Raw genomic sequence first — 27,668 nt, forward strand, 5'->3', positions numbered from 1 at the left:
CTCTGCGCCCGCTGGCTGTAATAAATTGCTAAATAATCTAAATTGCCGCCCAGATCCTTGGCCAGTAACCAGTTGCAATCTGCTTCGTCCTGCAAAAATATTATGCTGAAGACACTTTGAGCCATCTCAGCATCGTTGAGCCGGCTGTCGGAGGTGTCTAGACTCAAACGGCTGCCTTCTGCATTTTCATTACGGGCCAAACAGTTTCCCAACCACTTTTCCACGTTATTTTACTTTTATTTTAATAATCAGCGCACCAGAAGCGCCCCGAGCAACAGTTTGCAACAACGTAGACAACCGCAAAACCAAATGGCGTTGCTCCGCCTGATGTTGCCACAAGCAAAACTTTCTTTTGTGGGCTCCCTTTTCGCGTTACTCGAATTTGGTATTTTTACATAACACTTTTGGGCCAAAAGTGCTTAAGGGTTTCTCCTGAGCATGCAATCAGATGGGCAACAAACCCATTGGAATCTCTGCAGTCGATTTAATATAACAAGAGTCGCTTGAAATCTTGAAATCGTTTGGTTTTCAGAGGCTATCTACCTTTAAATGAAACTTGTGTTTTTAATGTACCAATTTCTTAAATACTTTAAACAATATTCTGCAATTAACCTGGTATACCTGATGGGAAGCCAGGGTATTTCAATAACCACAAGTTTCTTCCTGCATAAAAACACCTTCCTCATAGCATACGAAGTTGACTTTATTAAAGTCCCCGGTCGGGCTCGTAAAAGTGGTTGCCTGAATAAATTTTTAAGCTGCCAGCCAGGGGAGAACAAGAAGGCAGGCGAATGGCAATGGCCATCGTGGGCCTTTTGCTCCGATGTGTTGTATAGGTGGATATTATCAATTTTTAACTACTCAGGAATTCTGGTACGTGCGAGGACCAACGCTCCTTCGTGTTGTCAAGCTGTCCCACAACTATTATCCGCCTGAAAGCGCAATTATGGCTGGCCATAAAGTTTGGCCCCATGTCCGGCTATATTTTATAGCAGGCGGCTGGTGTTCTTGACGGAGGATGTTACTTATGCAAAAAGCTCGAGAACTCTCTATATAGTCCTGTCCACACCCAGAACCTCATTTCGGTTCATCCGAGAACTTGGCAATGGACTTTGGGAATTAGAGAGCAGTTTGTTCAAACCTCAAATCAAAAACTGACACGGAAAATGTTCGGAGTTTAGGAAGATTTCACAGCCACTGTCACTGCAATCGTCGTTACATTCATCTTACGGCTTACTCTTTCTGCCAGGAGCGGATCAGGGAAGGTTTTCCAACGGTTTTAAAAAGTATTAAGATAATAAGATACCTTAAGTTAGATTTGTATAATTGATAACTCTTCTGATTATTGTATTTTAAATACCGAGTAAGTAGTATTTATTTTTATACCCTTGCAGGGTATTATAATTTCAGTCAGAAGTTTGCAACGCAGTGAAGGAGGCACCTCCGACTATATAAAGTATATATATTCTTGATCAGGATCAACAGCCGAGTCGATCTAGCCATGTCCGTCTGTCCGTCTGTCCGTCTGTCCGTCTGTCCGTTTCTACGCAAACTAGTCTCTCAGTTTTGAAGCTATCTGAATGAAACTTTGCAGTTAGTCTTCTATATACTCTCACTCGTATATATGTCGGAACGGGCCGGATCGGACGACTATATCTTATAGCTGTCATAGGAATGATCCGAAAAGTTTTACAAAAAAAATTATACAATTTTTATTTTTCAACAGAATTTGATCAAATTTGAGATATAGCCATTTCATATTATTCTACAATTTTGTGTAAAATTTTATGAAAATCGGACTAATATATCATATAGCTCCCATAGGAACGATCGAGAAATTAATTCAATTAATAAGTATAACATTTTCAGTTTTCAACAGATTTTCATTAAATTTGAGATATAGCCGTTTCATATTATTCTACAATTTTGTGTAAAATTTTATGAAAATCGGACTAATATATCATATAGCTCCCATAGGAACGATCGAGAAATTTGAGAGGAATGAGAATGGCGGTGGCTGTTGTCGGAAGACTGACAATCGCGGTGCACTATGGGCCAGGAAGTTCATATTTTGGCCAAAACTCTGTAACTTCTAAAATAAATTTTTTAGAGACGTGAAATTTGGCATGCACATTCTCAAAACATTGAATTTTATGTGTATTATGTATTATGTATTAGTAATAGAAAATATTTTTTTTTATGAAGATAATCCCTACCAAAGTTGAAAAATATTTCCTTTTTTTTTGTTTTTCATAGAAAATAAAAAACCAGCAATTCGATTTGGATCTCACTTTACAGAAATGAGTATTTAGATAATATTTATTAGAAAAAAATATATTTGTTGCATTAAATGCAGTAGTTTTTTAGTTTTAAGCCCCTTAAGTTCAAATTTCTAGTCTCAATTACATGAACGTCTTTGAAGCAATCTACCGCAATTTTTGTTTTTTACTTCCAATATGGTCTCTATTACAACAAAAACAAAAAAAAATTAGTTTTTAAACCAATAATTTTTTTAAGTTTTCACCAAAAAAATCATTTTTATAGATGCTTGTAAAATGTGGCACTAAAAGTATGCCACAAATTTTTTAAATTGTACTTTTGCTTGTCAATGCTTGCAATATATTATTTCTTGCCTGCCTTTAGGCAGTATTATAAAGACTTTTTTTTAATAATATAAGTTTAAAAATTTAATTTTTGTATAAAAAACCTCAGAGTGCGAATTTGGGACAGCTTATACGTAAAAGGGAAATATTCAAAGTTATTTTTAAAATTTTTTTCAATTTGATCGGAGGTGGTACGTCGAGGTACCCTAAGTTTGAAATCACAACTTGTGAAAAATGGGTTAAAAACTGTGTTCTTTTTAAATTTGTTTGTAAAATAATAAGTGTAATATATAAAAAACATTTTTTTTTTAAATTTTGGGTTGTATTAGTTACATTAAAAGCATTTCGATGTGACTATAGCTGCCCGCATAGGGGCAGGAAATTTTTATTTTTGCCAATAAAATGAAAAAATTAAACGCAAATATCCACTTTGATTAGCTGCCATCTCGTACCCATTGAATAGAGAGTAATAAAATTTTGAAGAAAGATAGCTTAATCTATCCTCTTTATAATGCAATTGTTTTTTTTCTCATTTTCTTAAAACCATTTTTTACCCTTTTGGCCAAAATCCGGGCCGCCTGGCCCATAGTGCGGTGGCGATAACATTTTTAGTTTTCAACAGAATTTAATCAAATTTTAATTATATAGCCATTTCATATTATTCTAAAATTTTGTGTAAAATTTTATGAAAATCGGATTACTATATCATATAGCTCCCATAGGAACGATCGAGAAATTAATACAATTAAATTTATAACTTTTTTAGTTTTCAGCTGATTTTCATCCAATTTGAGGTATAGCCATTTTGTATAAGTTTTAAATTTGTGGCAAATTTCATTAAAATCGGACGACTATATCATATAGGTGCCATACAAACGATCTTTTGATGTAGAGGAAAAATGCAAATCTGTGAATGTAAAACTGCAAATATAATATGTATAGGTGAATGAAATGAAAGCAGGTATTACTTCATTGTTTTTTAACACAAATATATATAATTTATATTGTATGGATTCCTATTCATAGAAGTTCTATCTGCAAGGGTATATAAACTTCGGCGTGCCGAAGTTAGCTTCCTTTCTTGTTAATGAACATTTTAGTCGAATCCCTTCTAAGTCAGCCTCTGCTTTAGACATCCTCTTATCCCACTACCTATTGTGTTGGTCGGCAACGTTTAGCTATCATAAAATATTTATGGAACATACTGGCATCGGGGCCAGTTGTTTCTTGGTTTCCCACTTGGCCTTGTGAATATGCAAAGATTGAGTTTTGCATGTAAAAAGATGACTTTTTGTTACAATTTAGTACCCTAGGGGCCACTATGTCAGCAGGCGAATTATCTTGGATTTCTGAGTCCTTGGACAACGATTGTTTAATATTTCAAAAGACTTCTATGTGGCTTTTTTTCAAACAGATACGAATTCTGATTTTTATTTCAGGCTTGCTTTTAACCAAACTAACTAACATACCCATGTCTACTATATCCCAAAACTAATTTTAAATAATGGCTTTCATAAATTCCAATTATTTCGATATCATGAAAACGAGGTCCTATGATCTTTTACATTATTTGTTGCCTTATCTTTATAATGAAAAACTTGCATAGTACACAGACATATTTTTTGGCCGATTAATACCTTTTGTGCCATGGCTGGATGCTTTTGGCACGGCCGTTGATCTGGCAAATAGGGAAACTGGGCCAAATGTGTACAGAGCAGAGCTGGGCTGACAAAGCTGGCAAAGGATACGGCAAAAAGACGATTCAGTGGCTCCACCACCGATATCCTGGCACACAGATACTCACCGAGAGGAATTTGCATTGAAATGGCAAGCGAGGCAAAAGAGTTGACTGGCAGCAAAAAGCAGCTGGCAGTCGGGCAGTCAGCCAACCACATCCATTGTCATATTAACTACGTGCCGAGCAGCGACCCGCACCGCCCCGGCAGTTCTCCTCCAGTGGCACCCCTTTTTGCGACGGGGCCGCCTCTCAATGCCTTTCAACTTATTCATGTCCATTTTGGCGTGAATTTGTTTTCGAGTACAGTGTGTTTTTTTTTTTTTTTTGTGTTTTCATCGTCCTGCTTTTATTATACTCTTTGTTGTACAGCCATTGTGCTGACCAAATGGCTGACTGTTGTCTAAAAGCGGGCCAACAGGGGTTCTTTCGACGCCAGAGGAGGACTAACAAGTTGGGCCGACTGTCGCCTGTTTATTGTGGTAAATTTTTCATCGTCAAGTGCACTGCCTGGCAGTCATAACTCAAAGTCCACCTTAATGGTTTCCACTTGTACAAACAGCATTTATTTACCAACAGATTTTCGCCCATATAGCACATGTCCAGCTACTGACTGGAGGGGATTGCGGGAACAGATGCTCTCTGTAGGCCATTTAGTTGGCCATTGTTTACGTTAAGTGACCGCCGCTGCTCGAAGCAACTTGAAATGACGATCCCGGGGACAGGAACAGGACTCAATGACCCGGACTAACGATGCCTACGGGCCCTGAAATCAGTCGAAAAGTTTATTTTAAATATATCACACTTGGGCGTACACTTTGAACATTATTGCAGACCTCTTTTAATAGTCAAAATAACTTATTAGTCAGTTTTTAAGAATCGAAATAGTTTAAAAAATTAGTTTTGTTTAAATTGCAATAGGTTTGTAATACGTACTATTTATAAATATAATAACTGTCTTTAAAAACGAATTTTCCCAAGACCCTTTTCCTTAATTAATATAAAACAGAAAGTAGAGATAGATGTAATAACTTTCATAATTATCATATAAATCTATCGAATTATTTATTGAACTATTAAAATAATTTATAATTCATGTATTTAATTTCAATCGCAATTTAAATGCTCTTGCACTATATTAAATATTTCTATAAATTAATATTATCAACACAATGAGTCCTATCGATTCAGTAATAAATAAAATTAGTTACGAGGCCATAAATTAAGCAAACATATATCAATTCCCATACCATATATACATATATATATACCAAAACCTCCTAGGGAAACAATAAAGACAGCTGACCTAGATATCTTGATTGAAAAATCCTGGCAGGTCACCAGCCAGGCTTCAGGAATTGAACTTATCGACTCCACTCCAGGAAAAAAAATCCACATCCTTTGCTCCAACGGATGCATTCAATCCATCTTGGCTCAAATCCAAGATAACAACAATGCAGCAATTACAACAATTACAAAAGCCGGGGCCAAAAGACATCGAGAATCTTGGCTAACGAGCTGCTCGCATTTCAAGCCAGCTCGCAGCCCGTTAATTAACAAAGCAACAATAATCACAAACAGAGCGGCGGGGAAAGCGCAAATTAAATGAAATTTAATCAAAAACGTAAATCTAGCTAAGTTACTGCGCGACGGGAGTGGCGTCGACTGTCTGGCAGCCGGAATGACACAATACACAAACAACACAGCAGAAGTCGCAAGGGGGATGAACCAAGGAACCGGAGGGGTGTTTAGGTGGAGACCATCCGGAGAGTTGGAGAGCTGGAGAGCTGAAGAACCGGAGAGCCAAAGGACCAGACGTAGAGGCGCCAAGGAATGCGGACCCTTGAGCTGTCCATCCGTGCACGGGGTCAGGAGCTCTGGGGGATGGAATCAGTGCTGTCACTATTGGACTGCAAAAAAGAGCCAAGATAGGCATTCAAAAGTAGGGATGCCCCTTAAAAATAAACTCTTACTAAAAATATATTAACTAAATGAAATATATTTTTATAGTAGAGTTATTAGGTGAATGCCGCGAACAGTAGGTTCGATTATAAATTTGATAACCACACTGAAAAACTGACCCTCATTCCATTTTTACGTTACGAAATAAACATTTTTACCCATAGTTAAATACTTATTAAACTTATATTTTAAAACATAGAGGTACTTTTTATATTATTTATTGAAAATATCCCAATTTTGACTATTAATAAACAGCTAAAGAGACAACATTGCCTGTTTTGGCCGCTGTTTGTTCCTCTAAAGTGCCTAGGTCTCGGACGCTTTTTCTTGTCTAGCCGGCCTTTGACTTTTGTTTGCGCCTAAAATGTTGCGACGTAAATTTAATTATAACGTTTACTTACTGTCTTGCTGTGGGCTCACTGACTCCGCCAAAAACCCCTCCTTATTTTCCAACCCTCTGTCCGCTCATTAGCGCAGAGGGAGGAAAAACTGCGGCCTGCCGCCACCTGCCTGTGGTGGAAAATGTGCTTACTGATTCGTCTTTTGGGGCCTCTCTGCTGGAGCAGGAATTGATTTATGTCACTGTCATTTAGAATAGATTCTTAAGAATAAAATATTTATAAAGGTTGTAAGAGAAAGGAAATTTATTTATCATACTCATATTGCAAGAGTAAAAGATTCCTTTTTCTAGTTAAATATTTCTCAAAACCATCACTGACTTATCGTCGAAATTGTTTACACAACTAAGAATGAAATGTGCAACTAATTTGGTCGATTTGTTTGCTAGGGTGTCTTTGGTTTCATGGGATCGGAACACATTTTCCAACATTAATTGAGCAACAATTATTTACTGACAACGCTCACCGCAACCGCAGTAAATGCATCAACCGCTGTCCATTGTGCCCCAGTGTAACTGCTACGGTTACGGCCATTGTGGGAGTTGCTTTGTCCTTTGAATATTTACTGCGACAACAGTTTCAGTTACATTTAATAAATGCAGGGGAACTCAGCTTGTGAAAAGCAGAGGGAATAAATGAATCCCATTACGGATGCAGCAGTGAGCTGAAGCAAATAATGCGACTGCTGTGGGCAGTAAAGATTGCTGAAGCCGCAGGAGTGGTCAACTAAGTCCTAAATAAATAGGACAAGCCGAAGGGGAAGGAAGTGGAAAAGCCACAGTTGAACCTCTGAAACTTGAACTTGAGAAGATAAAGTTGTACATAATTATACAATAATAGTTGGGTTTATCTCAAGACAGAATTTGAATGGTGTCGGAATTGATATTAGTTTTATTTATTCTTTTATTGAAGCTAACAATTAAATGTGTGACAATAAATCAAAAGAAATATTAAATTTAAGTAAATATAAATTACTTTAGATAAAATGAATTTATGAAAAATCAATTGGTATGTGGCTTAAATATAATTTCTTTAAATTATTACTATTTGTTAATCCGTGTTTATGAATACCAGAACATTCAGATATTCCTATATAAAGATTAAATGTAATCCGTATAAACCAAAAAAAATAAAAACCAATCAACACATGTGTTTGCATCAAAAACAATGGTATTTATTTAACATATTATGCATCGATTGATGGAGCGCGACCCTCATAAATCCCACTAATACTTTAACCCGACAAAACTTTTTTTAAAAAATAAACAAAATGTGAAAAACCAAAAAACATTTGTATATTTTTATGTCATAATGCTGCCCGTTGTGAGCCCCTATTAAATGCCATAAACTCTTTTTTCGTTTTCATATTTGCTTTTCATGCGCGTGCCAAAATAATGCGAAACGAAAACACAACTCATCCGGCCGTGTGGACACATGTGCGTTTTTGGTTGTCCGCCTGTTTGTTTGGGGAAATACGCTGATGAAAAACAAACAATCGACCAATTGGCATCGCCATCTCGCCAGAAGCGATTTCCGGCTGACAACTTCGCCGAATGGAACAACGGACATCCGCTGGGGCTGCGAACGGTGCACGCCTATGTCCTCGTCTACGACATGGGCAATTTGGAAACATTTCAGGTGAGTGCCTCCACTCGACTTCCTTCCGCTGGACCGTGACAAATTTTTTGCAATTTTAATTGCAGTACTGCCGCTCGATGAGAGATCAAATCTTGGACAGTTTCAGTCATCGTGATTTTAGCATAATTGTGGTTGGCAATAAATTTGACAATGTGACTGAGGCGCAGGCCAACTCGCAGGTGAGTGCAATAATATATAATATATTTTCATCATTGCAAAATTCTATTTGTTTCGTTACTTAACTGTACATATAACAAATGATTCGGAAAAAGAAATAAGAACAAAAATGGCCCACTTAAGAGGCAAATAGCGAAAACCTTGACTTGAGTTATTTGTTTCCAGCAGATTTGCACTCAATATTGAATCCTTTCTCTTATCGCACATGCACACATCCCGGCGGCGGCCTGGCAGGAGCTCAAGGATATTTCCACGCTGGTGCGCAAACATTGGCGCTGCGGCTACGTCGAGTGCTCGGCGCTGTGAGTAATCAATACGACCATCTGTCATGCGATATTTGTGCCCGGCGACGACTAACCGGGCGGGCTTTCGTCTCCTTTTCAGATACAACTACAAAATCGGCGACGTATTCCGTGAGCTGATGGGCTGCACCAGTACGGGAGGAGGAGCTGGCGGCGGAGCGGGAGGCGGCGGCGGCGGCGGAGGAGGAGGAGGTATGACCGCGAGCAGTGTCCTGGCCGGCGCTGAGTACTCACAATCAACTAGGAATAAAGGACGCTGTACAATACTTTAGCAAATGTTGCATAAGTTTTTAAGCAAACGTTCTGATCTGGCGCGCATTATACCCGAGTGAATTCTTTATCAGCAGCAGCAGCTGTCAGCGGACATCGGGCAGCGAGCAGGGGGCAAGGTGCACCGTGGCGTATACGTAATGTCCTTTAGCGGTGGCGTATACGCAATCTCGCTGGCAAAGACACAACAACGACATTGTAGCCCCCTGCGAACGCTTGCAGATGCATATTTTAGCATAAACTTTTAGTGGCCACACTCCGCCTCCCCCGCTTCCCTTCGCTGCTTTTGTTTGCCATTATTACAACATTTTGCTAGCTGCCTTTACGGGCAGCGCTCCTTGCTGCGCTCATTTAAATGGCAATGGGGGGCTGCCGAACGAAGGATACATACGTTTGGCCAGCGGTCCGAGATCCCGATTCCGACATCCTTGCTGACAACTTTAGTGCATTCGCATTTGCAATTCAATGCCCGTGCGCCGGCAGGAAGTGCAGCTGCCATTAATATGCGGAGTGCAATATCCCTGGAGTGCAGAGCAACAATTGCGGCAAAAGTTTGATTTTATATCGTTATTGTCATTGCCATCGTTACGGTTATTATTTCTGTCGTGGAACGTAAATAGGCAATTAATCCCACCATAATTTACAATACATTTATGTACGAACGAATAACCTTGTTGTCGATACAAACCAAGAGCGTATAAGTACTTAAGTAGTTGACCTAAGCTATACACGTATATGTAAACATACTTTAACGTTGTGATCATTTCAAGAATTAGTTTTTAAGCCAACAACAACACAAAGATGTCAGTTATTGCCAAATGTCAAGTCTCCGAAACTGGAACATAAAACGTACGTAATTTTAGGAGAGTTAATAAATAGCCTTAGGTGCGAGTAACCAGGAATAGAGATGTCGAGATCCTCCCAATTCCCTGAAATCAAAGCGTTACAATCATGACATTCAAATGCTCCGAACTACAGTAAACTTGTACATTATTTGAGAACTCAAACAGGAGAGTTAATAGGGGATTAAATAAGTTCAGGGCTCTTTACACGGCCCCCGATTTACATAAAACACAACAACACGTCATAAAGTCAATAATCAAAACAATTTCCATAACTGCAGTTGTTAATATTTCAAATATATTGAATAGTTTCCAACGATTTTAAAATGTCTCGGCGTGTAAGGAGCCGTGATCAGGACGCCTTAAGACACCAGAAGCAAATATTTCGTAGTAGATCTAGCACTAAAGTAAGATTACAATTGGATTGAAGCGCACAAAGAACCGACGACGATTGTGTTATTATTTTTAGTGATAATGCCATTAACCACGACATACTCGTACTCGAAATTGTTAGACATCAGCGTTTGTGTAGCGTAGAGTAGTGATATCAAACTGATCTAGCCGATCGATTTATTAGCTAGGCAATGGCAGCGTGTCGCCCCACTGCTCTATCCGCTGGACACCGCCATCTAAACTAATCTCAGTTTCCACAAAACACGCACATGCCACACACCGATCTCTTTCTTTACCTCAAGAAAACCACTCAAACTACTCAACAGAAAAGCAATCAAGGCTGACTTTGTACATAGAGATTTCAAAAGAAGAACTTTGCGAAAATGCTATGGAAACCGACTTTTACAGCAATATAAGTAAGCTCTAACTGATATTCAAGGTAGATAACTGGGCGCACTGCCAAAAATTGGTTCCACTCCCAGTTGAGTGCTCGGTTAAGGTTCTAGGAATATATATTAATAACTAAGCTAAAAAAGAGATTCGAAACAATTTTTTAACGTTATTTCCAAGGGTAACCAATACAACAAATAATAACAAGTAATTAACTAAATATTTGTGGCTTTGATAAAGGACATATACCATTTAATATTAAAGATAAACAAAACAGCTTAGTTGGCTTATTTGTTGAGGCGACCGAAATTACACACTCTCTGGCATTATCTTCAATTGGAAATTGTCTCTTCAGCAAATAAGTAACTGAAAAGCATTAACATCAACATATTTATATAACACATACATACCTATATATACATACATATACACATATATATCTAACGATAATTGCCTTTGGTTCGAGTTTTTGTCTTTGATTTTCAACATTTACGGATTCGTCAAAATGGCTGTTAATTTTTGTGGAAATAATTAAAAACGCTAAATGCAAACCGTTAAAGGGAATTAACTGAAAACAAAACAAACATAAGTGCAACAAGGAAAATTGTTGAATTATTTATATTTAAGCAACGCGTTGCCTGCGACAGTTTGAAGCGAGAATAAGTGAGAGGATTAAATAAGTGTGGCAATATACCAATTAAAATCTCATCTTTAAAGTATGTATTAACGAATCAAAAGCTTCAGCCGCTTGTTGTTTGTTCAAAGCATTCAAAAGTACGTATGTAAGTAGCCTTAAGTGAAAGCTGCTACGTTTAGATAAGTATTGCAAAGGCGCATCATCGTGTCATCATGTGGCGCCCATGATCTCTGTTATTTTTTTGTAATAAAAGGCAAGACGCGAGCCAGGGATATGTAGAGACAAATTGTTAATTGGATAGAAGCTAGCCACAGAATAGCAAGAGAATCGCACCGAACCTAAATCTTAAGCAATGGAATAACAAAATGTCGGCCGGAAACGGATGCAACCAAATTGTACTTAGTGTAGAATGCACTACATAAAGGCATGCGATGTACGATGAATATTCGCCGACAAACAACCGTTAGAAAAGTAGAGAACGTTTTTGAAAAATGCGCAACAGACGTAAATAAAAACAAATTAAAGTGATATAAAAAAGTATACGTGGCCTTTAATTATTGGGTTCAGCTTTTACTGAATATAATAATTTTATTATTACCAAGTTAAGTTTCGAGTGCAATTAAATTGGATTGGAAGGACTATAATTTCAATATTTTTAAAATCGGCTGACTATATTATATGTATATATTTCAAAGATCGAATTGCAGTTTGCCAGGCCTGCCGAAGTTAGCTTCCCTTCATATAATATTGTAATGGCAGTGAATAGCTTCCCCTCTCTCTTTTACTCTCGCCTCTCTAGCTTTCTCTGCCCCTTTTTCGGTATGTCTAACTCTCTAGAGACATCTCTTGCTCTCTCGCTCTCATTTCTCTGTTCTCTTTACTCGGCGACTATAAATACAGGCGCTGCCCTCGCACTCACGTCAGTCAGTCCGAGGCCTCGCCAGTGTTTACATCTATACGGATAGTGGTAGTGACAGTGATTGCTCTTGGACCCCAACATATCTGGATAAATAGGAAGACGTTCACCTTGATGATGCCATGAATGCCTAGTCACCAAGAACAAAACTCTAAGCTGCAAGGAATTAGGATAGCCGTGTCTCCTAACTGCGGTAAGTCTTAACTATGACAATTAAACCATGTAAGTAGGACGGATCAGGCCTAGGTCTAAAATCAGATGTGCTAGCTATGATTTTATTTTCAAGGTAGCTAATTACATAATTTTAATTTAAAGTGTACAGTAATTTGTATTAAGAATATCTAACAACGTACACTCAAAGTTAAAAGCCTATCTTAACGTAAATTATTCACAAATAATTACACTCATAAGTTTGCGAGAGTCGTTTCCGACTCTATATATTATATATATATTCTTGATCAGCATCAACAGCTGAGTCAATCTATATCTTGTAAAAAAAAAAAAATGTTCAAAATTTTATAAGGGGTTACATTGCTAAAATTGTACAAATTTGAACAAAATATTAAAATTTATTTAATTTTAAAACTCATTTTGTAAATTTGTCAGCCCCCTAACAACTATCTCAGAAAAGGTATAAGTGATAAAATGAATGCATTTTTGGCTTAGTTATGATATTTACAAGATTTTGATTTACCCAAAAAAATAGCACATAAAAAAATATATTTTTGTTTATTTTTTGTAGGTATAAGAACATCAAAAACATCGATTTCACAATTGAAACCCATGGTCCTATTGGTAACTCCATAGGTAAACACACTTCGACTTCTCGAAGTTAGATTCCTTTCTTGTTTTTTAAATTAATTTTAGCGCCTTACTCCAATTTCGTAGAACCGGATCCGATGTGGCGTCAGCTGGCAACTGATTTATAACGTCCAAGGCGATTACTCACGGCCGTTATCTGGACTAGCAATTAGAAAACATTTCCATTTCTATTTTTAAGCTTTTTTATTTTTCTCTTATCGCCTATTAACTAAAAACAAACTCTCGTATTAATTGGCTGGCTATATGGGTAGAAACAAACTAGGACAAACAATTTTGGGCATCGTAGATCATCAACTTAGGCTAGCGACTGTTTTGGGAGTACATCTTTATATATATGTATAATTCCTAACGTTAAGTCTTATAAACAAAAGGACATTTTGTTGTTGCTAATTTGCGACACGCAAGAGTTTAAAATGTGAACGTAATACAAACTTATCGAGTCTAGATATTACCAATTAAATGATCCTGCGACTAGTCCGGGTCGAGGTCAGCGGATGAGGCATAGCCAGGTGAGGATGAAGGTTGGTTGGGATGGGACACGTTTGGAAAATAACTTACAAGCGAAATGCTAACTGATGACTGATGGCTGTTCATGCCCACGGCCTATCTGGTCTATCACTGATGCTGCTCGCTGGAACTACTGAAGGTACGACTGCGACTCAGCCGTCTTGCCCGCTCTGCCAGCACCGCATGCTCGCTGCGTCCGTCCGCCAGGTGGTGCGGTAGGTGCAGGATGTCCTCCAGCTGGCTCTTCAGCTGCTTAGTCTGCGGACGCTGCTCCGGATCGGCGGATAGCATTTGCTGAAGCAGATCGTACTGCTCCGGATACTTGAGAGCAAAGTCCTTGGGGTACTGGCCTTCTCGCAAATTTCGCAGCGTCTTTATCCGTTCCATTTCCGTGCAGAAATACACGTGCAGCTCGAAGAAAATCAAGCCCAGTGAGTAGATGTCCACCTTGTAGTCATAGTGACGACCCAGAAGCTGCTCGGGCGACATGTAGAGGTGAGTGCCCACCTGCTGAGTGTGGCGGGCACAGGAGGGCAGGCCACTCTGGTCTCCACACTTGGCTACCAGGTTCGGAATGTCCGCCATGTCGGTGACCAGCCCAAAGTCACCGATCTTGATTTGACCGTCCTGCGAAAAGAAGATATTACTTGGCTTGAGGTCCCGATGGATGAGGCCTTTGAGGTGCACATAATCCACGGCGTCCACGATCTGGTGAAAGATATCAGCGATGTGGGCAGCTCTGGCTTCAGTTCGATTGTCTCTTAGCCAATCGCGTAAACTTTCTTTACGGCACAACTGCATCTGGATGTATAAGTACACTTTGCTTGGCTTGCTAGGAAGTCCATTCTGAATGGTGGCACTCGGTGGCGTCACATGGCTCCCGTTGTGATTGTTGTTATTGTGGTTGTGAGCCAGAGCTAGGGTGAGCGGCTTTTTTCGGGGCCTATTATCGTCTTCCGCCTCATCACCGCTGCCATTGCTTTTTGTACGAACAGATTCGATTTGAAAGGAGTTGGACACCAATTGGTGCTGTGAGTAGTTTATGTTCTTCAGATCGAATGAAGCCGAATGAATGTCAATGGACACGGAACTGCGATGGTGTCCCTTTTTCACGTCTTTTTCTTCCTCCTCCTCCTCCTCTTCATCGTCGTCGTCATCTTCGTCGTCATCGTTGCCCGCCCTCAAAGCTGCCGACTGCGACTCGCTGCGGAACTCAATGAGGGAATCCTCCTCCTCATCGTCGTCGTACTCTTCTCTGATGTTCCTAAGTGCGGGCTCGCCGTGTCCGTGGAAGTCGTGACTGCAAGCAGTGCTATTCGCTGCATCCGATACCCAGGACATTAGTTGCTGGTGGCGTTTCTCCTGCAGCTGGTCCGCAAACGAGGGCAGTGTACTCTCGTCTGGTGTCTCTATCTGAATGGAGGTGGACAGCTCGTGGGCAACTAGTTTACGATCCTCCTCTTCCTGCCACCCAGTTGGCGGAGTTTCGGTCCATGACTGTAAATAAATAATCGGATTAGCTATATGGATAATGATGCCGACCCTGGCTTACTTACATGAAAATATCGCACAATGTTGTGATGTTCGCAACTGGCTAGGGTACGAGCTTCACGAAGCACTCGTTGCCTGGAAGCCTCCTTGTTGGGCAGCGTGATGCGCTTAATGGCATATCTATTCTCGTCTAGCTTGTTCTTGGCCTCGAAGACCACACCGAAACCGCCGCGTCCGAGGCACTGCATTAGCTCAAAGTCGGTCTGGAAGCGCGAGGTGTAATGCTCACCCGAGTGAGAGGTAGACTCTGAAATGGTGCGCTGCATTCGGCCGTTGGGTGGGAAGCTGAAGCGATTGACTGGATTGCGTTGGATTGGGACCACGGGGCCCAGGAGAGCCTGTGTGGATGCTTCGGTGGCCTCGATGGCAGTTTGCACCGGTACATGTCGCTCGATGACCAAATACTCGCGCTCAACCCGCTGGTTTCGCTGTCCCATAAAGATGTTTAGGAGCACAGCAGAAGTAAATGCGATAACTACGATTTCCTTCCACCAAAACCACAGTGACAAGATCACCACCTTTACAGGAGCGTCAATGTCATCCAGACTGAAGCCCAGATCGTCGTTGATGCTGTTGTTTCCGGTGTGTTCCGCTCCGTCAGAAGTGCCATTTTTTGGAGCTGGAGGCGCCTCGATGGCAGGCAAACCACTTGGTGTCTCGTTGGTGCCGCACTCCGATGGACCCTCAAAATCCGAGGTAGTGTAGAGATAGAAGCCATTACCATTCACAAATTCTGAGGCATTCAGCACTGACTGAGCTGCCACAGCGAAGTTCTGGTCGTCATAGGGCACCAGCTCGCTCCCTTGTCTGCCTCCTGTGCCACCGCCTATGACCTCGGGCTCATCCTCATCTTGTCGGAATATGACCAACGAATTGCTGCTGGCTGCTATGGGCTTCCAAGGGATCTTAGGCATCAGACTAGTGTCCCCTGTGAGCTGCTGGTAGACTTTCGTCTGGTCCATGATTTCCTGGCGCAGACGGATTGACTCCTGGATATACAACTGCTTGTCGTACATGCCCAAGTAGATAGATGGCGCAGTCTGGGGCCTGTTGGGCACATCCTCATCCTCATCATCCTGTTCCCAGAGCCACTGGGCCGAGCTAAAGAGATCAATGGGCTTCAATTCGTCAGCGGCATTGGTGTTCCAGGCACTCACAATCGGATGATCGAACTAAGAGCAAACAAATAAGAAAGAGCAAACATATTTCAGGAAATATTTTAGAAATTATGTTGCAATAGTTTCGACTCACCTTGTACTTCCAGAGCATGGTCTGGGGGTCGCTCTTGCTAAAAGCGCAGATTACTCCCTCAGGCACCACCACCTTGATGTCAACGTCCAGGACAGCCAGCTCGAGCTCATCACGTGGCTGTTGAGTACACTCAGAGGCACGAACCATATCTAGCTCATGCTGACCCACGCTGAAGTTCCATCGCTCCATGCCGGTCCTCGACTCTACAGCCCGAACAGTTTGCGTCTGGCGGCGTACTACAATTACGTCGTCCAGAAGTGGATCATGGCCCACAACGTAGCCAGCCTCGTCCCTCAGGTGGTCATCATTGTCTTCCTGCCGAAGCTCCTCCTGATCCGCCTCCTCGATGGTGTCGTTGATCGCCCGCCCATTATCGGTGGTGTTTACACAGCCATTTATGGAACACTCGTAGAGCAACTGGCCGGTACGAACAGAGACACCATAAGAGCGGGTCTCCTTGCCGCCGGATATTACCAGGTCGTCACTGAACTTGGCACTCGAGCTGAGTAGGTGCTCCGCAGTTATCGGTATGGGATCGATGGATTCGCCGTCGAACTTGTATATGCCGCCGCTCAGTGAGGGAATCATGCGCACGAACTGCCCATTGTTGGTCAGCTCCAGGCGGTGGATGCTGGATGAGATTAGCGGACCGGGTGCAGTGGGCACGCTCCAGCGCAACTTTCCCGATTTCGCTATATCCAGGGCATTCAGTCGTCCATCCAGTGTGGTTATATAGAGGAGTCTGCCGGAAAAGTAAAGTATTAATTACTAAATGGAAAAATCAAACCCTGACCTAATTAACAAGTTCCCTTATCAGCAGGTAATTGACGCCTTTATACCATGCCCTGGCCAATTTAATTTACTTTATTCACCTGTTTGGCTTTTATTTTTCATAGTCTCATATTTTTATTATCATTTTATATTTTTAAAATAATTCTAAAATCTTTTTTATGATATTTGGCTTAATTTATTCTTGCTTAATACACTTTAATCCAAAAAACCTAAGACGCAAACCGAACATATTAATTTAAAGGTTTCCAATAAAAAATATATTAATATAAAATGTATCTAGATCATTTTAATATATTAAAAACTGTAAGATTCAGTTACATCCTAAACCAGTGACCTTGGCACTGAATTTTTGCTGCAGGTGAATTTCATCACCCCGTTCCAAGGATAAAGACATTCAGGCGAAAGGGTCACACTGCTGATGCCATCTGACTGGCAAAAGTGCGGGGGGTAGAGAAAGGCAGCTCAGCTGATGTCGCGCCAAAAGAAACCAACAAGTGGCAGTTGGCTCCTCTTCATTTCCCCTATCTCCATCTCTGTCCCGCTCACGGAAGAGCCGAAAATGGCGCCCTCCGAACGGAGGTACGACAAGCGAGAAGAGAATGGTGAAATTCGGTGAAAAGTGAAGCAAACGGAAAGAAAACAAAACAATCGGCGAAACCTGTTTAAATTGACGTTCATAAACATATCTCTGACCTGTCTCGCAAACAAAAAGAGCAGTTAACAGTTTTGCCAAATGACTCACCGCATGCTTGATAAGCGCGTTCACCGATTTGCTACTGCTAAACGCTAGTTAAGGGTCGTAGCGAATAGTATCATTTCGAGGCAGGTCTGCCTTGGAAATCTTAGGCTGCCCCACGTCTTGTTTACAGTCCACAGCCGTTACAGCTAACTTACTAAGCACTTTTGAAGTATTTTTAATAAATATTCACAGCTTTTTTTAATGTTTGTCTAGCTGCTTCAGAGTTTTCACTCGTACTGTGTTTCTGCGAACGTTCGAGAACATTTTCACCAGAATGCATAACAAAAGGGTCACACACATAACGCACTCTGCTTCTTCTTCGTTCTTTATGCTATTACTACATACCTACGTCCGATCCGGCGCTCTTCCTGCTCAACACAGTGCGTCAGGGCTGGAGGAGTCGAGGAACCCGCTGTCTGAAGCTCCGAGTCACTCGACTGCGCCCTAACGTGGTGAGGATTTAAGGCCACAAAGCCCGCCATGGTAAGAGCAACCAGCTGCAGGAGGCTTAGGTTGCGACGCCGGTGCCTCACGATGCCGTCCAGGTCATCCTGCATGCCCATCATACGCGCATATATACGTAATCGTTATCTAGGGCCGATCGACGGTTCGCGGAATGCAAAAGTGGGCTTCGGTCTTCTAATTGGCTCGAACGGCAGCGGTGACGTGTTGACGCACTTCTGGCGTCGGTGGCGGTGGAACAGCAGCGGCAGTGGCACCCGGCAAGGTCGACGCACATCTCCGCATAACTCCCGATCGCGCCCGGAGCAAATAATTGCAATCTAACTAACTAATTTGTACTAAATTCGTAAAACTTAAGTTGTTTTTCTTTCGATTGGCCCGCAACACGCTGCTGATTGGAGCAGTGTGACCGCGTTTCAGGTGGCATCGATTACCAAACAGCGGGTGACACCACTTTGGCTTTTATTTCGTCATTGGATAAAATACCAAGATACAGTGAAAATCAGTTAAAACGTTTTTGTTTAAGTAACATGTACATATATATACATAGACCAAATTGGTGAACAGTAAAACAGTTTCAGCTAAAAAACATAAATAAATAATTAACAAATAAAAAGTGAAACATTTTTTAAATTAATTATTATATATTATTATTATATTTATTATTCAAAAATCCATTAATTGACAACATTTGTAAGGCTAATCTTTACAACCTCTACATTGGGGAAGAATTTTAAAACATATTGAGACCCGTATATCAAATTAAAGTTTTCGCTATCGAGGCAGAGTCAAAACTAGCTACAAAACAATATGCAGATATTTGTGTATGCATAAAAATATTACGTCTTAAATTTTTTTTTTATTGTAATATTTTTATATATCTAGACTATGCATAATTCCTTTGTAAATAAAAAAAGACAACATAAAATCGTCAAAAATTATTGTTTTTTTTCTTGAGCACGTAGATGATTTTAAGCTGCGATATTAATAAAATTTAAATTAGTTGCTATAAGGCGAATTTTATTTTAATATGTTCAATATATAATTAATAAATAACAAAAAAGAGATAAAAAATTAATGCTTTCAAAATAATTTTACCTATAATTAGAAAAATGTGGCGCCAAATCTGTCAATTAGATATAGAAATATTGCGTACAACAGTAGCTCGGTATGCTTTTTTAGAAACTCTTAAGTTAAAAAATTAAATAAAGTATCTTTTATTTAGCAAAATCATATATTTTATATATATATATTTTTGTACCCTTGCAGTGTAATCAACAGTTTGTTAGAAGATTGCAAGGCACTAAAAGACCTATTTTCGACCCCAAAAATAATATATGTACATATATTCTTGATTATAGTAAACTAAAAAGTAGATCCAGCCGTGTCAATAAACTTGCCAATTTAATTTAAAAAAATTGTAATTCAATATTCTTCATGAACCTAACAAAAAATAGTGAAAACAAATTTCCGAATAGAAATTAATACATTTTCAGTTTTCATCGATTACAAATTTATTCACTGGAATCAAATTTAGCTTTAAATATCTCGCACAAGTTTTAAAAATTACGATTTTTTTGAAATAATTCTTCTATTGGACTAAAAAATATTGCGTTTTCTCCAAGTTTCCTCAATGAGTGAAACACAGTTTTGTTGTAATTAAATTTAAATTGTTTCATTTATTATAAAACGGATTTTTTTTATCTGCAGGTCAGTAACTTAAGTTCATTTTTAACTTAAATCCTTGATGGGTACAGCATCTGCAAAGAAGAAGGTGAAAGTTTAGAGTATTGCTAGGATCAACAGTTGAGGACCAATCTTACGATGCGAATGCGGTGTCCCATGGCGTGACCAGGCAGGTTCCTGTTGAAGCGAGCACGCACGGCGCCAGTGTTGCCATGGATGCGGGTGACCTTGCCCCAGACGGCGCGGACGCGGGTCTTGCGCTCGGGATGCTGTGGCACGCACTTCTTGGTCTCGGCCTTGTAGACGTAGACGCAACGCTTGCCAACGTAGAACTCTCCGTGCTCCTTGCGGCGGGCTCCCTCAATCTGTAAGGAAACGACAATTTAGTATGACTTAATATAATTCAAACAGTGGTTTTTAGCTCAATTCGTAAACTCAAAATGAATTGAAACTCTACAGTATAGATTTAACAACTAAGTTTTTGTTGTTATTGTAAAATGTCTGTTAATTTCCTATTCTATTCCTATTCATATTTACTGGTTACCTTGCTTTGAACTAAACCAAAAACTACAAGATTATTCAAGTTCCTAATTAGGAGTTTAACAATCAGATTGGAAAAGTTAAAAACTTTGAAGGTCTTTCCAACTTATCGGCCTATAGCAGGCTAATAAACTGCGCTTTAAAATTAAAGGTAACACGAATCCTTTACCCAGATTTGGATATTTCCGCATTATACTCTTGCATGGTCAAACCCCTAGATATCCTAATAACCCCCAACAGTTTCCATAGTTGAATAGAGCGATTGTGGCGACATCCTTTCAGTTCCCTTGAGCCGGTGGATATCTTACCTTGAGGATGGCCTGGTTTTCGTGCTGGTTCCTCAGGCCGCGCTTGTAGCCGGTGAAGACAGCCTTGGCGAAGAGTCGGCCGTGGCGCTTGTACTTCTTGGCGGAAACTTTAGCCTCGGTGGCGGCGGGCTTCTCCGCCTTGGGTGCCTTGGCAGCCTTAGGAGCCTTCTGGGCCTTGGCGGCCTTGGGCGCAGCAGCGGTCTTGGCTTGTGAGTCGGCCATGGCTTAACTGCGGATCAGAAAAGATTTTCATTATTCACAGTGCATGTATTCACATTCACCACTACTCGCAACCAGTTGGGGCATTTGTTTTGATTTTTTCAGCCGGTGACATCGCACAGCTAAACACAATTTCGACACTCCACAACTGGATGCGCACGTAGCACACATATTTGGCAGTGCCCCCGCAGCACTATTTTCTAGCGATTCACGCATTATCGTGCTTATTTTTGTGTTTTCTCGGCGGCCAACGAAAAATCGCGTACGTACCGGAAATCTGTCAAATGGCGAAAGAGGGAGACGGAGCACATTCAGTGTGACCAGGCACTATTGATACTATCGATTTTTTTTTAATTATTTATTGCACTATCGATGTTATGGTAAAAGGTGTGTTATTTTACATCTCTCTCGTCAAGCATTTTACATGTTTAAAGACACATGAGTCAATACTCTTGTTGGAAGTGAAATCTATATTCCATTCTTATTTTAAGTATTTATTTTCCTGTTTTAAATAAATTAAAAGCGTTCATTCCTAAGTTCTACAGTTGTTTAATTAATTTAATAATTACTAAAATAACAGAAATATATGATTTAAAAAAAAAGATAGGGATCAACAATGCAGTACAAAATACTTGTATTTCCCGAGGACAAATTCTTCGTTTGCTTATTGTTTTTGTTTCTAATTTTGCATTCGAAAATTATTTAATGGTTTTGAATTATTGTGTAGTCTAATTTATATGGTTTTTAATAACAAAATTGTTTTGAACTAATTTTGGTAGTTATAAGTTCTTGAAATACATAGGTAGTCACCAAAGTAACCTGATCTTTCCCCTAGTCAGTACTTGATAACTATGAATGTGGACGCGATACAGAAATGAACGTATTAGATAAAAATGACATTGCTTTCAATTAAAACAAAAAATATCATCATATATTTACATATATTATGATTTATTTGATATAAATTAGTAATCGTGCAATCGAATACTGTTATCGGAAAATCGAACTCGGCCTAGTGTTTTTTTTTTCCAGTGCCGAAAACAAAATAAAATTTTTCATAACAATGTCGAGATATTAGAGAACACATACAAAATTTTAAAGCACACATGCCTCATTGAACAGAAGCTAACGCGAGAACCCAGCGTCAGCAGTAGCAGAAGCCACAGATTGCAGATCGTTGCATAAATCCCGCAGTTTCCCCTCCGAGACAGCGAAGCCAAGAGGTGCTCCCCGCTCCCGGCGAACTTTGGATGCGCCGCGATGGGCTTGATGGTACAAGTGTTCAAGTGGGATAAGCGATGGCGTCTTCTTCAGCAGTGCGATATTATGCTAAGGCGGACAGTTAAGAAGCAAGCGGTAAACCCGACCAAGTGAGTGAAGTCCCGCCGAGCGAAAAGTCCTGTTTAGTCCTCTGGAACATTGCATAACTCCCTAATTGCAGACTTGCTGAGGTGGGCCGCCTAGTGGAGGCCCGCGATGACCGTTACGAAACCGGACAGCTTTTCCTGCATCGCATCTTCGGCTACCGCGGAGTCATCCTCTTCCCCTGGACGGCACGCGTTTATGATCGGGACCTGCATAACCCGAGCAAGGTCAACGCCACGGCGACAGCACCAACTCCGCCACAACCGCAACGTACCAAAGAAGCCTCGCTTAGGGTTAAGACCAGCACCTCAACTCCGCCGGAGGCCAGCAGTGCAGATGGCAATACTGCAACCGCCTATCTGACTAATGCGCCAATCGTGACAACCACCAGAAACGTAGATGCCGCGACTCAGGCTGATCCGAAGGAGGTTAAGGGCAAAGTGCAAACCTTTTACCAGGTCCTCATCGATACCCGCGACTGTCCGCACATTGTAAGAGCTTCCAATTAGTTATGTCCCTTCTGCTTACATACTTCTCCATTTTACAGCGTGCTCAGACCGAAGCGGTAACCTTTCTGGGCAACCAGGACTCTAATCGAAGTCTCTACGCAATCCCTGGTCTTGACTATGTGTCCCACGAGGACATTATGCCCTACAGTTCCAGCGAAAAGAATCCACTACAACACGAGCTGTTCGACAAGTTCCTTACGCACGCCCCGGACGCCGATCCACCGTTTGTGGGTCAAGACACGCTAAAGGCGTGGCAGGAGAAGAACCACCCATGGCTGGATATGAGTGATGTACACAAGGAAACCACGGAGAACGTGCGGATCACAGTCATCCCCTTTTATATGGGCTGCCGTGAGACACCAGCTAGCTCGGTATACTGGGTGAGCAGGGACATCTTTAAAATCGCTCAAGATGTTGTAAAACTTATCCAATCGAACATTTTTTCAGTGGCGATATTGCATCCGACTTGAAAACCTCGGCAAGGCAAGCGTGCAGCTGCGGGAACGGCACTGGCGCATATTTTCGCTGTCTGGAACTTTGGAGACGGTGCGCGGCAGGGGCGTGGTGGGCCAGGAACCCATCCTCAGCCCACGACTGCCTGCCTTCCAGTACAGCAGCCACGTCAGTCTGCAGGCGCCCAGTGGCCATATGTGGGGTACCTTCCGACTAGAGCGCGAGGATGGCTACTCCTTCGATTGTAAAATTCCGCCCTTCTCCTTGGAAAGCAAGCCGGATGATATGGGACCGTCCACATCGGTTACGCCCAACACCCACGGCCACCAAGACACGGACGATAGCAAGCGCGACGATCGTGACTAGGAGAGAGTTGTTGACCCGTAGTTAAATAATTTTTAAAACGCAATCTTCTCTGACAATGCATGCGTACATGTGTTTAGTTCAAATTACATAAATCAAGAAGGACGCAGACCAGTTCCGTTCCGTTTCCGTTCCTTAACCTAGTCGTACGTTTTTTGTTTCCAGCTGGACTCTGAAATCGAAAGGTCTCCGATTGTCGTGGGTGTCGAAAAGGCTCTGCAAGGCGTCAATGGCCGCGGTCTCTGTGGCCGTTTTAAGGTCCTCACCAAATCCTTTCCCCAACAGCTGGCGGTTAGCGTAGATGCCCACTTGGTAGGCGGCCAGGACCGTATTTTTTCCACAATCTCCGATCAGGCGAGGTTCAGCATCTCCCAGTTTTCGCTCCTGACAGATCTTTTCGAGCAGCTGGAGAGGTTCCTCCGGGGTCCACACATCGAGCAGATCTTTCTGGTTTACCTGAGTGCAGATGAAGTCACGCACGAAAAGGAAAGCCCGCTCTACGCCGCTGGAATCTGCCAGAGCTCCAATCACCGCCTGCAGGGATTGTGCCAGACTTTCCGCAGATGGCGGGTACTCTGTGGAGTGGATCAGGTCCTTTGTGCCCAGATGGCTGGAGACGTGCGCTAGCGTGTTTGTGCTGAGCAAATAGCTGGCAATAGCTTGGAGTCCTTCTTTCGGGACTTTGGGCAATTGGTGCTGCAGGAAAGCATCTACATATGCACGGGCTATGATCTGGCCCTTCTGCGCCAGATCGCTGTTGTCCGCTATCTGAAGGTCTGCCTCCTCGATGCCCAGCTTACGTCGTTTCTCTTCTTCGCGGTGAGCATAGGATCTCTCTACAAATGCGCGTTGCAGCAAGGCCATTTCAAAGGATTCACCCAACCGCTTGCCGAAGGCGAACAGCTCTGAGCGCTGGTTCCATTCCACAAATCCGGAACGCGGCTCCGGCTTCTGTGGCCCCAGTTTCTGCTGTCGGTGGGCTAGCTCACGTAACGTTGGCGAAACCCATCGCTTAATGTGGCGGCGTGTTTGCACTGCCGTGAAAACAAGTTTAGTGACTGGAATCGAGTGGTCGAGGATTGTTTACCTGTTGGTGGGCCTCCGAGAGACCTAGTGAGCGCCAGAAAACCAGCAGCACTGCGTAAAAAGGACATCTTTATGGTGATCTTAAAAATAATTAACGAATTGTCCGGCAGAGCATGTGAATTAGTGTTGGATAGCGCCGTTAGGCGTTGTGTTGGTGATGGAAGGGCAGTGATGGCACAAAAGCTGAACTGAATCTAAACATTTTTATAAAACCCCTACAGGGTACTATAACTTTAGTCACATGCTTGCAAAGCAATGAAGGAATCATAACAAAGAATATATGTTCTTCACCAGCATCAACAGCCGAGTTGATCTAGACAAGTCCGTCTGCCCGATTCTAGGCAAATTAGTATCTCAATTTTGAAGCTATCCAAATAAAAGTATCCAGTTAGTCTCATATATACTCTCACTATATGTATGTCGCAACGGACGGATTGAACGACTATATTATATATATATAATAATAGAAACCACCGTGGCAAAAAATATATCGTTCCAGTTTTTAACATATTTTAATCTAGTTTGGTTTTTTTTCTTTTTCAAATATATTTTATTAGTCTTATAAAATTCCAAAGTTAATTTTATGAAAATGGGACTAAAGCAGACATAGAATTCTTCATGAAATTATTTTAAAATTAATAAAATAATAACTTCGTGATTTTGCAACATATTTTCATCTCCTCTTAGCAATACGCATTTCTTATGTTTTTCAGAATTTCGATTTTAATTTCATGAAAATCGGGCGACTATATAAATTGCTGTCAAAGAAACGATCGTTGAAGAAGAAAATGCAAAAATGTGAATTTAATGAAAGTAGGCATTACTTCGTTGTTTTATAATGTATTAATTTTCAAAGATCGAACTGCAATCTGCAAGAGCATAAAAACGGCCGAAGTTTTCCTCCCTTCTTTAATTCTAAAATTTTTCTTAATTATATTAAAACAATTCACGTAAATCTTATTTTTCTCCGAACATTGCTATACAACAAAAATGCTTTTTAATTTTTCTGTTCGTTTTTGGCTATAATTTTAGCCTTTTTTATGGATATCACTGAATTGCGTTAGTGTGTCCGGTATTTTCCAACACTTCCGCGATAGACGCCATGTCCATGTCTGTGTTTGTGTATGCGGCAAGAAAATTTGTAGTCTGAAAAATAAGAACCAATCCCGAGGAGAATCTGTGTTTCAAAGGAAAAACAGGAAGAATACCGACTCAAGATGGCCCTGCAGACCTACGGGGACAAGCCGGTGGCCTTCCAGCTGGAGGAGGGCGGCGAGTACTACTACGTGGGCTCTGAGGTGGGCAACTACATGCGGCACTTCCGCGGCATCCTCTACAAGAAGTACCCTGGAATGACGAGAATCGTTCTGTCAAATGAGGAACGCAAGCGGCTGGCCGATTCCGGCCTTAGCTCCCACATCCTGGCCAGTTCTGTTTCACTGCTTCGCGCCGTGGAGGTAGACGACATTATGGCCGGCAACGATGAAAAGTGAGTGAGGAAACACAAAATAAACATTCGCAAATTGTAGTGAACTCTTAAAAACGATATGAAAAACTTCGATCAAAATTACAATTTTGAAAAGACGTTTCCCACGAAATCGCTGTGAATTTAAACTCAATTAAAATGTTGTCCAAAAGTATGCTACAAAATGAAACGTCTTCCAATTGATTTCAAGTTGGTGGCACCATTGCAACCATCGCTACCAAGTTTTCCTGTCAAAATTGGCAGCCGTCTTTAAGTCAGAATAATTAATTTTTAATATGAAACGTCGTTCCAGGTACCGCGCCGTTTCGGTAAACACTTCGGACACGCCTGTGCCGCGGGAGAGCAAATCAAAGAAGCAGCCGCAGTATGTGCCCACGATGCCCAACTCCAGCCACCTGGACGCAGTGCCACAGGCCACGCCTATTAACCGTAACCGAGTGCACACGAAAAAGGTGCGCACGTTTCCTATGTGCTTTGATGACACAGATCCCACAGCGAGCCTGGAGAATGCGGCGCAGAAGGAGTGCCTCGTGCCCATTCGGTTGGACATGGAGCTGGAGGGGCAAAAGCTGCGCGACACCTTCACCTGGAACAAGAACGAGAGCATGATCACCCCGGAACAGTTCGCGGAGGTGCTCTGCGATGACCTAGACCTTAATCCGATACCCTTCGTACCGGCTATAGCTCAGGCCATCCGCCAGCAAATCGAGGCGTTCCCAAATGACCCGCCTATTCTCGAGGAGAGCTGTGACCAACGTGTCATCGTCAAACTAAACATTCACGTGGGCAATACCTCACTTGTCGACCAGGTCGAGTGGGACATGTCCGAGAAGAACAACAATCCTGAGGAGTTCGCAATCAAGCTGTGTGCAGAGCTTGGGCTGGGAGGTGAATTTGTGACAGCCATTGCCTACAGCATCCGGGGCCAGCTCTCCTGGCACTGTCGCACGTATGCGTTCAGCGAGGCCCCGCTCTCCACCATCGATGTACCGTTCCGAAATCCCAGCGATGCCGACGCGTGGGCCCCATTCCTAGAGACGCTTACCGACGCCGAGATGGAGAAGAAAATCCGCGATCAGGACCGCAACACACGACGAATGCGACGACTGGCCAACACCACGACTGGATGGTGATCTTCAAGCGATCGACCAGCAACGTCGTTATAGTAATCCTCCTAATAAGTACCATTAATCATCTCAAATACATGTGTGTCTGTCGATTTTAAAAGCAAATCTGTTTCAGTTTACCTAATTTCCCATTAAGTAG

At 41.6% G+C, this 27,668-nt stretch overlaps 6 protein-coding genes and 1 long non-coding RNA gene across 10 annotated transcripts in view; 4 read left to right on the top strand and 3 right to left on the bottom strand.

Annotated features, from left to right (window-relative positions):
• The window catches only part of LOC110177199 (ras-like protein family member 10B), a 44,681-nt gene extending 32,797 nt beyond the window's left edge, over positions 1 to 11,884 (top strand). Inside the window, exons 5-8 of the mRNA XM_020943795.2 lie at positions 8,223 to 8,336; positions 8,402 to 8,515; positions 8,748 to 8,815; positions 8,898 to 11,884. Coding sequence (XP_020799454.2) covers positions 8,223 to 8,336; positions 8,402 to 8,515; positions 8,748 to 8,815; positions 8,898 to 9,087 — 486 coding nt within the window. The 3' untranslated portion in view covers positions 9,088 to 11,884. The remainder of the gene's footprint in view (positions 1 to 8,222; positions 8,337 to 8,401; positions 8,516 to 8,747; positions 8,816 to 8,897) is intronic.
• A 363-nt stretch (positions 11,885 to 12,247) lies between these two features.
• On the top strand, positions 12,248 to 13,529 carry LOC110177164 (uncharacterized). The gene is made up of 3 exons (XR_002319293.2): positions 12,248 to 12,456; positions 13,006 to 13,070; positions 13,152 to 13,529. It is a non-coding gene; the product is annotated as an uncharacterized LOC110177164 (long non-coding RNA).
• Positions 13,250 to 19,319, bottom strand: PEK (pancreatic eIF-2alpha kinase). 3 transcript variants are annotated; one of them, XM_020943748.2, is made up of 4 exons: positions 18,271 to 19,319; positions 16,395 to 17,136; positions 15,149 to 16,315; positions 13,250 to 15,089 (listed from the first exon to the last, which is right to left on the bottom strand). In XM_020943748.2, exons 1-4 carry the CDS (start codon positions 18,489 to 18,491, stop codon positions 13,701 to 13,703), a joined length of 3,519 nt encoding a protein of 1,172 aa, XP_020799407.2. In that variant the 5' UTR covers positions 18,492 to 19,319; the 3' UTR covers positions 13,250 to 13,700. The 3 variants fall into 3 exon arrangements, with proteins under 3 accessions (XP_020799407.2, XP_020799408.2, XP_086682340.1); XM_020943749.2 differs by lacking the exon at positions 18,271 to 19,319 and adding an exon at positions 17,929 to 18,235; XM_086826214.1 differs by lacking the exon at positions 18,271 to 19,319 and adding an exon at positions 17,267 to 17,529.
• Positions 19,320 to 20,035: 716 nt separating this feature from the next.
• On the bottom strand, positions 20,036 to 21,541 carry RpL35A (ribosomal protein L35A). Its single transcript, XM_020943736.2, has 4 exons — positions 21,411 to 21,541; positions 20,922 to 21,150; positions 20,211 to 20,438; positions 20,036 to 20,147 (listed from the first exon to the last, which is right to left on the bottom strand). The coding sequence occupies exons 2-4, from the start codon at positions 21,141 to 21,143 to the stop codon at positions 20,124 to 20,126; spliced, it is 474 nt and encodes a 157-aa protein (XP_020799395.1). The 5' UTR covers positions 21,144 to 21,150; positions 21,411 to 21,541; the 3' UTR covers positions 20,036 to 20,123.
• A 432-nt stretch (positions 21,542 to 21,973) lies between these two features.
• Positions 21,974 to 23,969, top strand: POLDIP2 (DNA polymerase delta interacting protein 2). The gene is made up of 4 exons (XM_020943791.2): positions 21,974 to 22,510; positions 22,582 to 22,996; positions 23,053 to 23,394; positions 23,462 to 23,969. The coding sequence occupies exons 1-4, from the start codon at positions 22,401 to 22,403 to the stop codon at positions 23,831 to 23,833; spliced, it is 1,239 nt and encodes a 412-aa protein (XP_020799450.1). The 5' UTR covers positions 21,974 to 22,400; the 3' UTR covers positions 23,834 to 23,969.
• mRpL44 (mitochondrial ribosomal protein L44) lies at positions 23,879 to 25,127 on the bottom strand. Its single transcript, XM_020943792.2, has 2 exons — positions 24,918 to 25,127; positions 23,879 to 24,864 (listed from the first exon to the last, which is right to left on the bottom strand). The coding sequence occupies exons 1-2, from the start codon at positions 24,982 to 24,984 to the stop codon at positions 23,966 to 23,968; spliced, it is 966 nt and encodes a 321-aa protein (XP_020799451.2). The 5' UTR covers positions 24,985 to 25,127; the 3' UTR covers positions 23,879 to 23,965.
• A 315-nt stretch (positions 25,128 to 25,442) lies between these two features.
• Positions 25,443 to 27,629, top strand: Snr1 (SWI/SNF related, matrix associated, actin dependent regulator of chromatin, subfamily b, member 1). 2 transcript variants are annotated; one of them, XM_020943834.2, is made up of 2 exons: positions 25,443 to 26,405; positions 26,695 to 27,629. In XM_020943834.2, the coding sequence occupies exons 1-2, from the start codon at positions 26,134 to 26,136 to the stop codon at positions 27,533 to 27,535; spliced, it is 1,113 nt and encodes a 370-aa protein (XP_020799493.1). In that variant the 5' UTR covers positions 25,443 to 26,133; the 3' UTR covers positions 27,536 to 27,629. The 2 variants fall into 2 exon arrangements, with proteins under 2 accessions (XP_020799493.1, XP_086682346.1); XM_086826220.1 differs by lacking the exon at positions 25,443 to 26,405 and adding an exon at positions 26,434 to 26,553.
• The last annotated feature ends 39 nt before the right edge of the window (positions 27,630 to 27,668 follow it).

The sequence above is a fragment of the Drosophila serrata genome, unplaced genomic scaffold (assembly GCF_035046125.1).
Source record: "Drosophila serrata isolate PLE 108 unplaced genomic scaffold, ASM3504612v1 contig_156, whole genome shotgun sequence".
In the NCBI taxonomy this organism is placed as follows: Eukaryota; Metazoa; Arthropoda; class Insecta; order Diptera; family Drosophilidae; genus Drosophila; species Drosophila serrata.

What these genes read in the sequence shown, in the direction of transcription:
- POLDIP2 (XM_020943791.2), top strand. Translation starts at nt 22,401, where the DNA reads ATGGGCTTGATGGTACAAGTGTTCAAGTGGGATAAGCGATGGCGTCTT. An exon ending in CCCGCGACTGTCCGCACATT is followed by an intron (nt 22,997 to 23,052) that starts GTAAGAGCTTCC and finishes TCCATTTTACAG; the next exon opens with CGTGCTCAGACCGAAGCGGT. An exon ending in CAGCTAGCTCGGTATACTGG is followed by an intron (nt 23,395 to 23,461) that starts GTGAGCAGGGAC and finishes ACATTTTTTCAG; the next exon opens with TGGCGATATTGCATCCGACT.
- PEK (XM_020943748.2), bottom strand. Translation starts at nt 18,491, where the DNA reads ATGATGGGCATGCAGGATGACCTGGACGGCATCGTGAGGCACCGGCGT. An exon ending in GAGCGCCGGATCGGACGTAG is followed by an intron (nt 17,137 to 18,270) that starts GTATGTAGTAAT and finishes CTTTTCCGGCAG; the next exon opens with ACTCCTCTATATAACCACAC. An exon ending in ACATTGTGCGATATTTTCAT is followed by an intron (nt 15,090 to 15,148) that starts GTAAGTAAGCCA and finishes ATTTATTTACAG; the next exon opens with TCATGGACCGAAACTCCGCC.
- RpL35A (XM_020943736.2), bottom strand. Translation starts at nt 21,143, where the DNA reads ATGGCCGACTCACAAGCCAAGACCGCTGCTGCGCCCAAGGCCGCCAAG. An exon ending in AAAACCAGGCCATCCTCAAG is followed by an intron (nt 20,439 to 20,921) that starts GTAAGATATCCA and finishes GTTTCCTTACAG; the next exon opens with ATTGAGGGAGCCCGCCGCAA. An exon ending in TGGGACACCGCATTCGCATC is followed by an intron (nt 20,148 to 20,210) that starts GTAAGATTGGTC and finishes TCTTCTTTGCAG; the next exon opens with ATGCTGTACCCATCAAGGAT.
- Snr1 (XM_020943834.2), top strand. Translation starts at nt 26,134, where the DNA reads ATGGCCCTGCAGACCTACGGGGACAAGCCGGTGGCCTTCCAGCTGGAG. An exon ending in ATGGCCGGCAACGATGAAAA is followed by an intron (nt 26,406 to 26,694) that starts GTGAGTGAGGAA and finishes ACGTCGTTCCAG; the next exon opens with GTACCGCGCCGTTTCGGTAA.
- mRpL44 (XM_020943792.2), bottom strand. Translation starts at nt 24,984, where the DNA reads ATGTCCTTTTTACGCAGTGCTGCTGGTTTTCTGGCGCTCACTAGGTCT. An exon ending in TCTCGGAGGCCCACCAACAG is followed by an intron (nt 24,865 to 24,917) that starts GTAAACAATCCT and finishes TTTTCACGGCAG; the next exon opens with TGCAAACACGCCGCCACATT.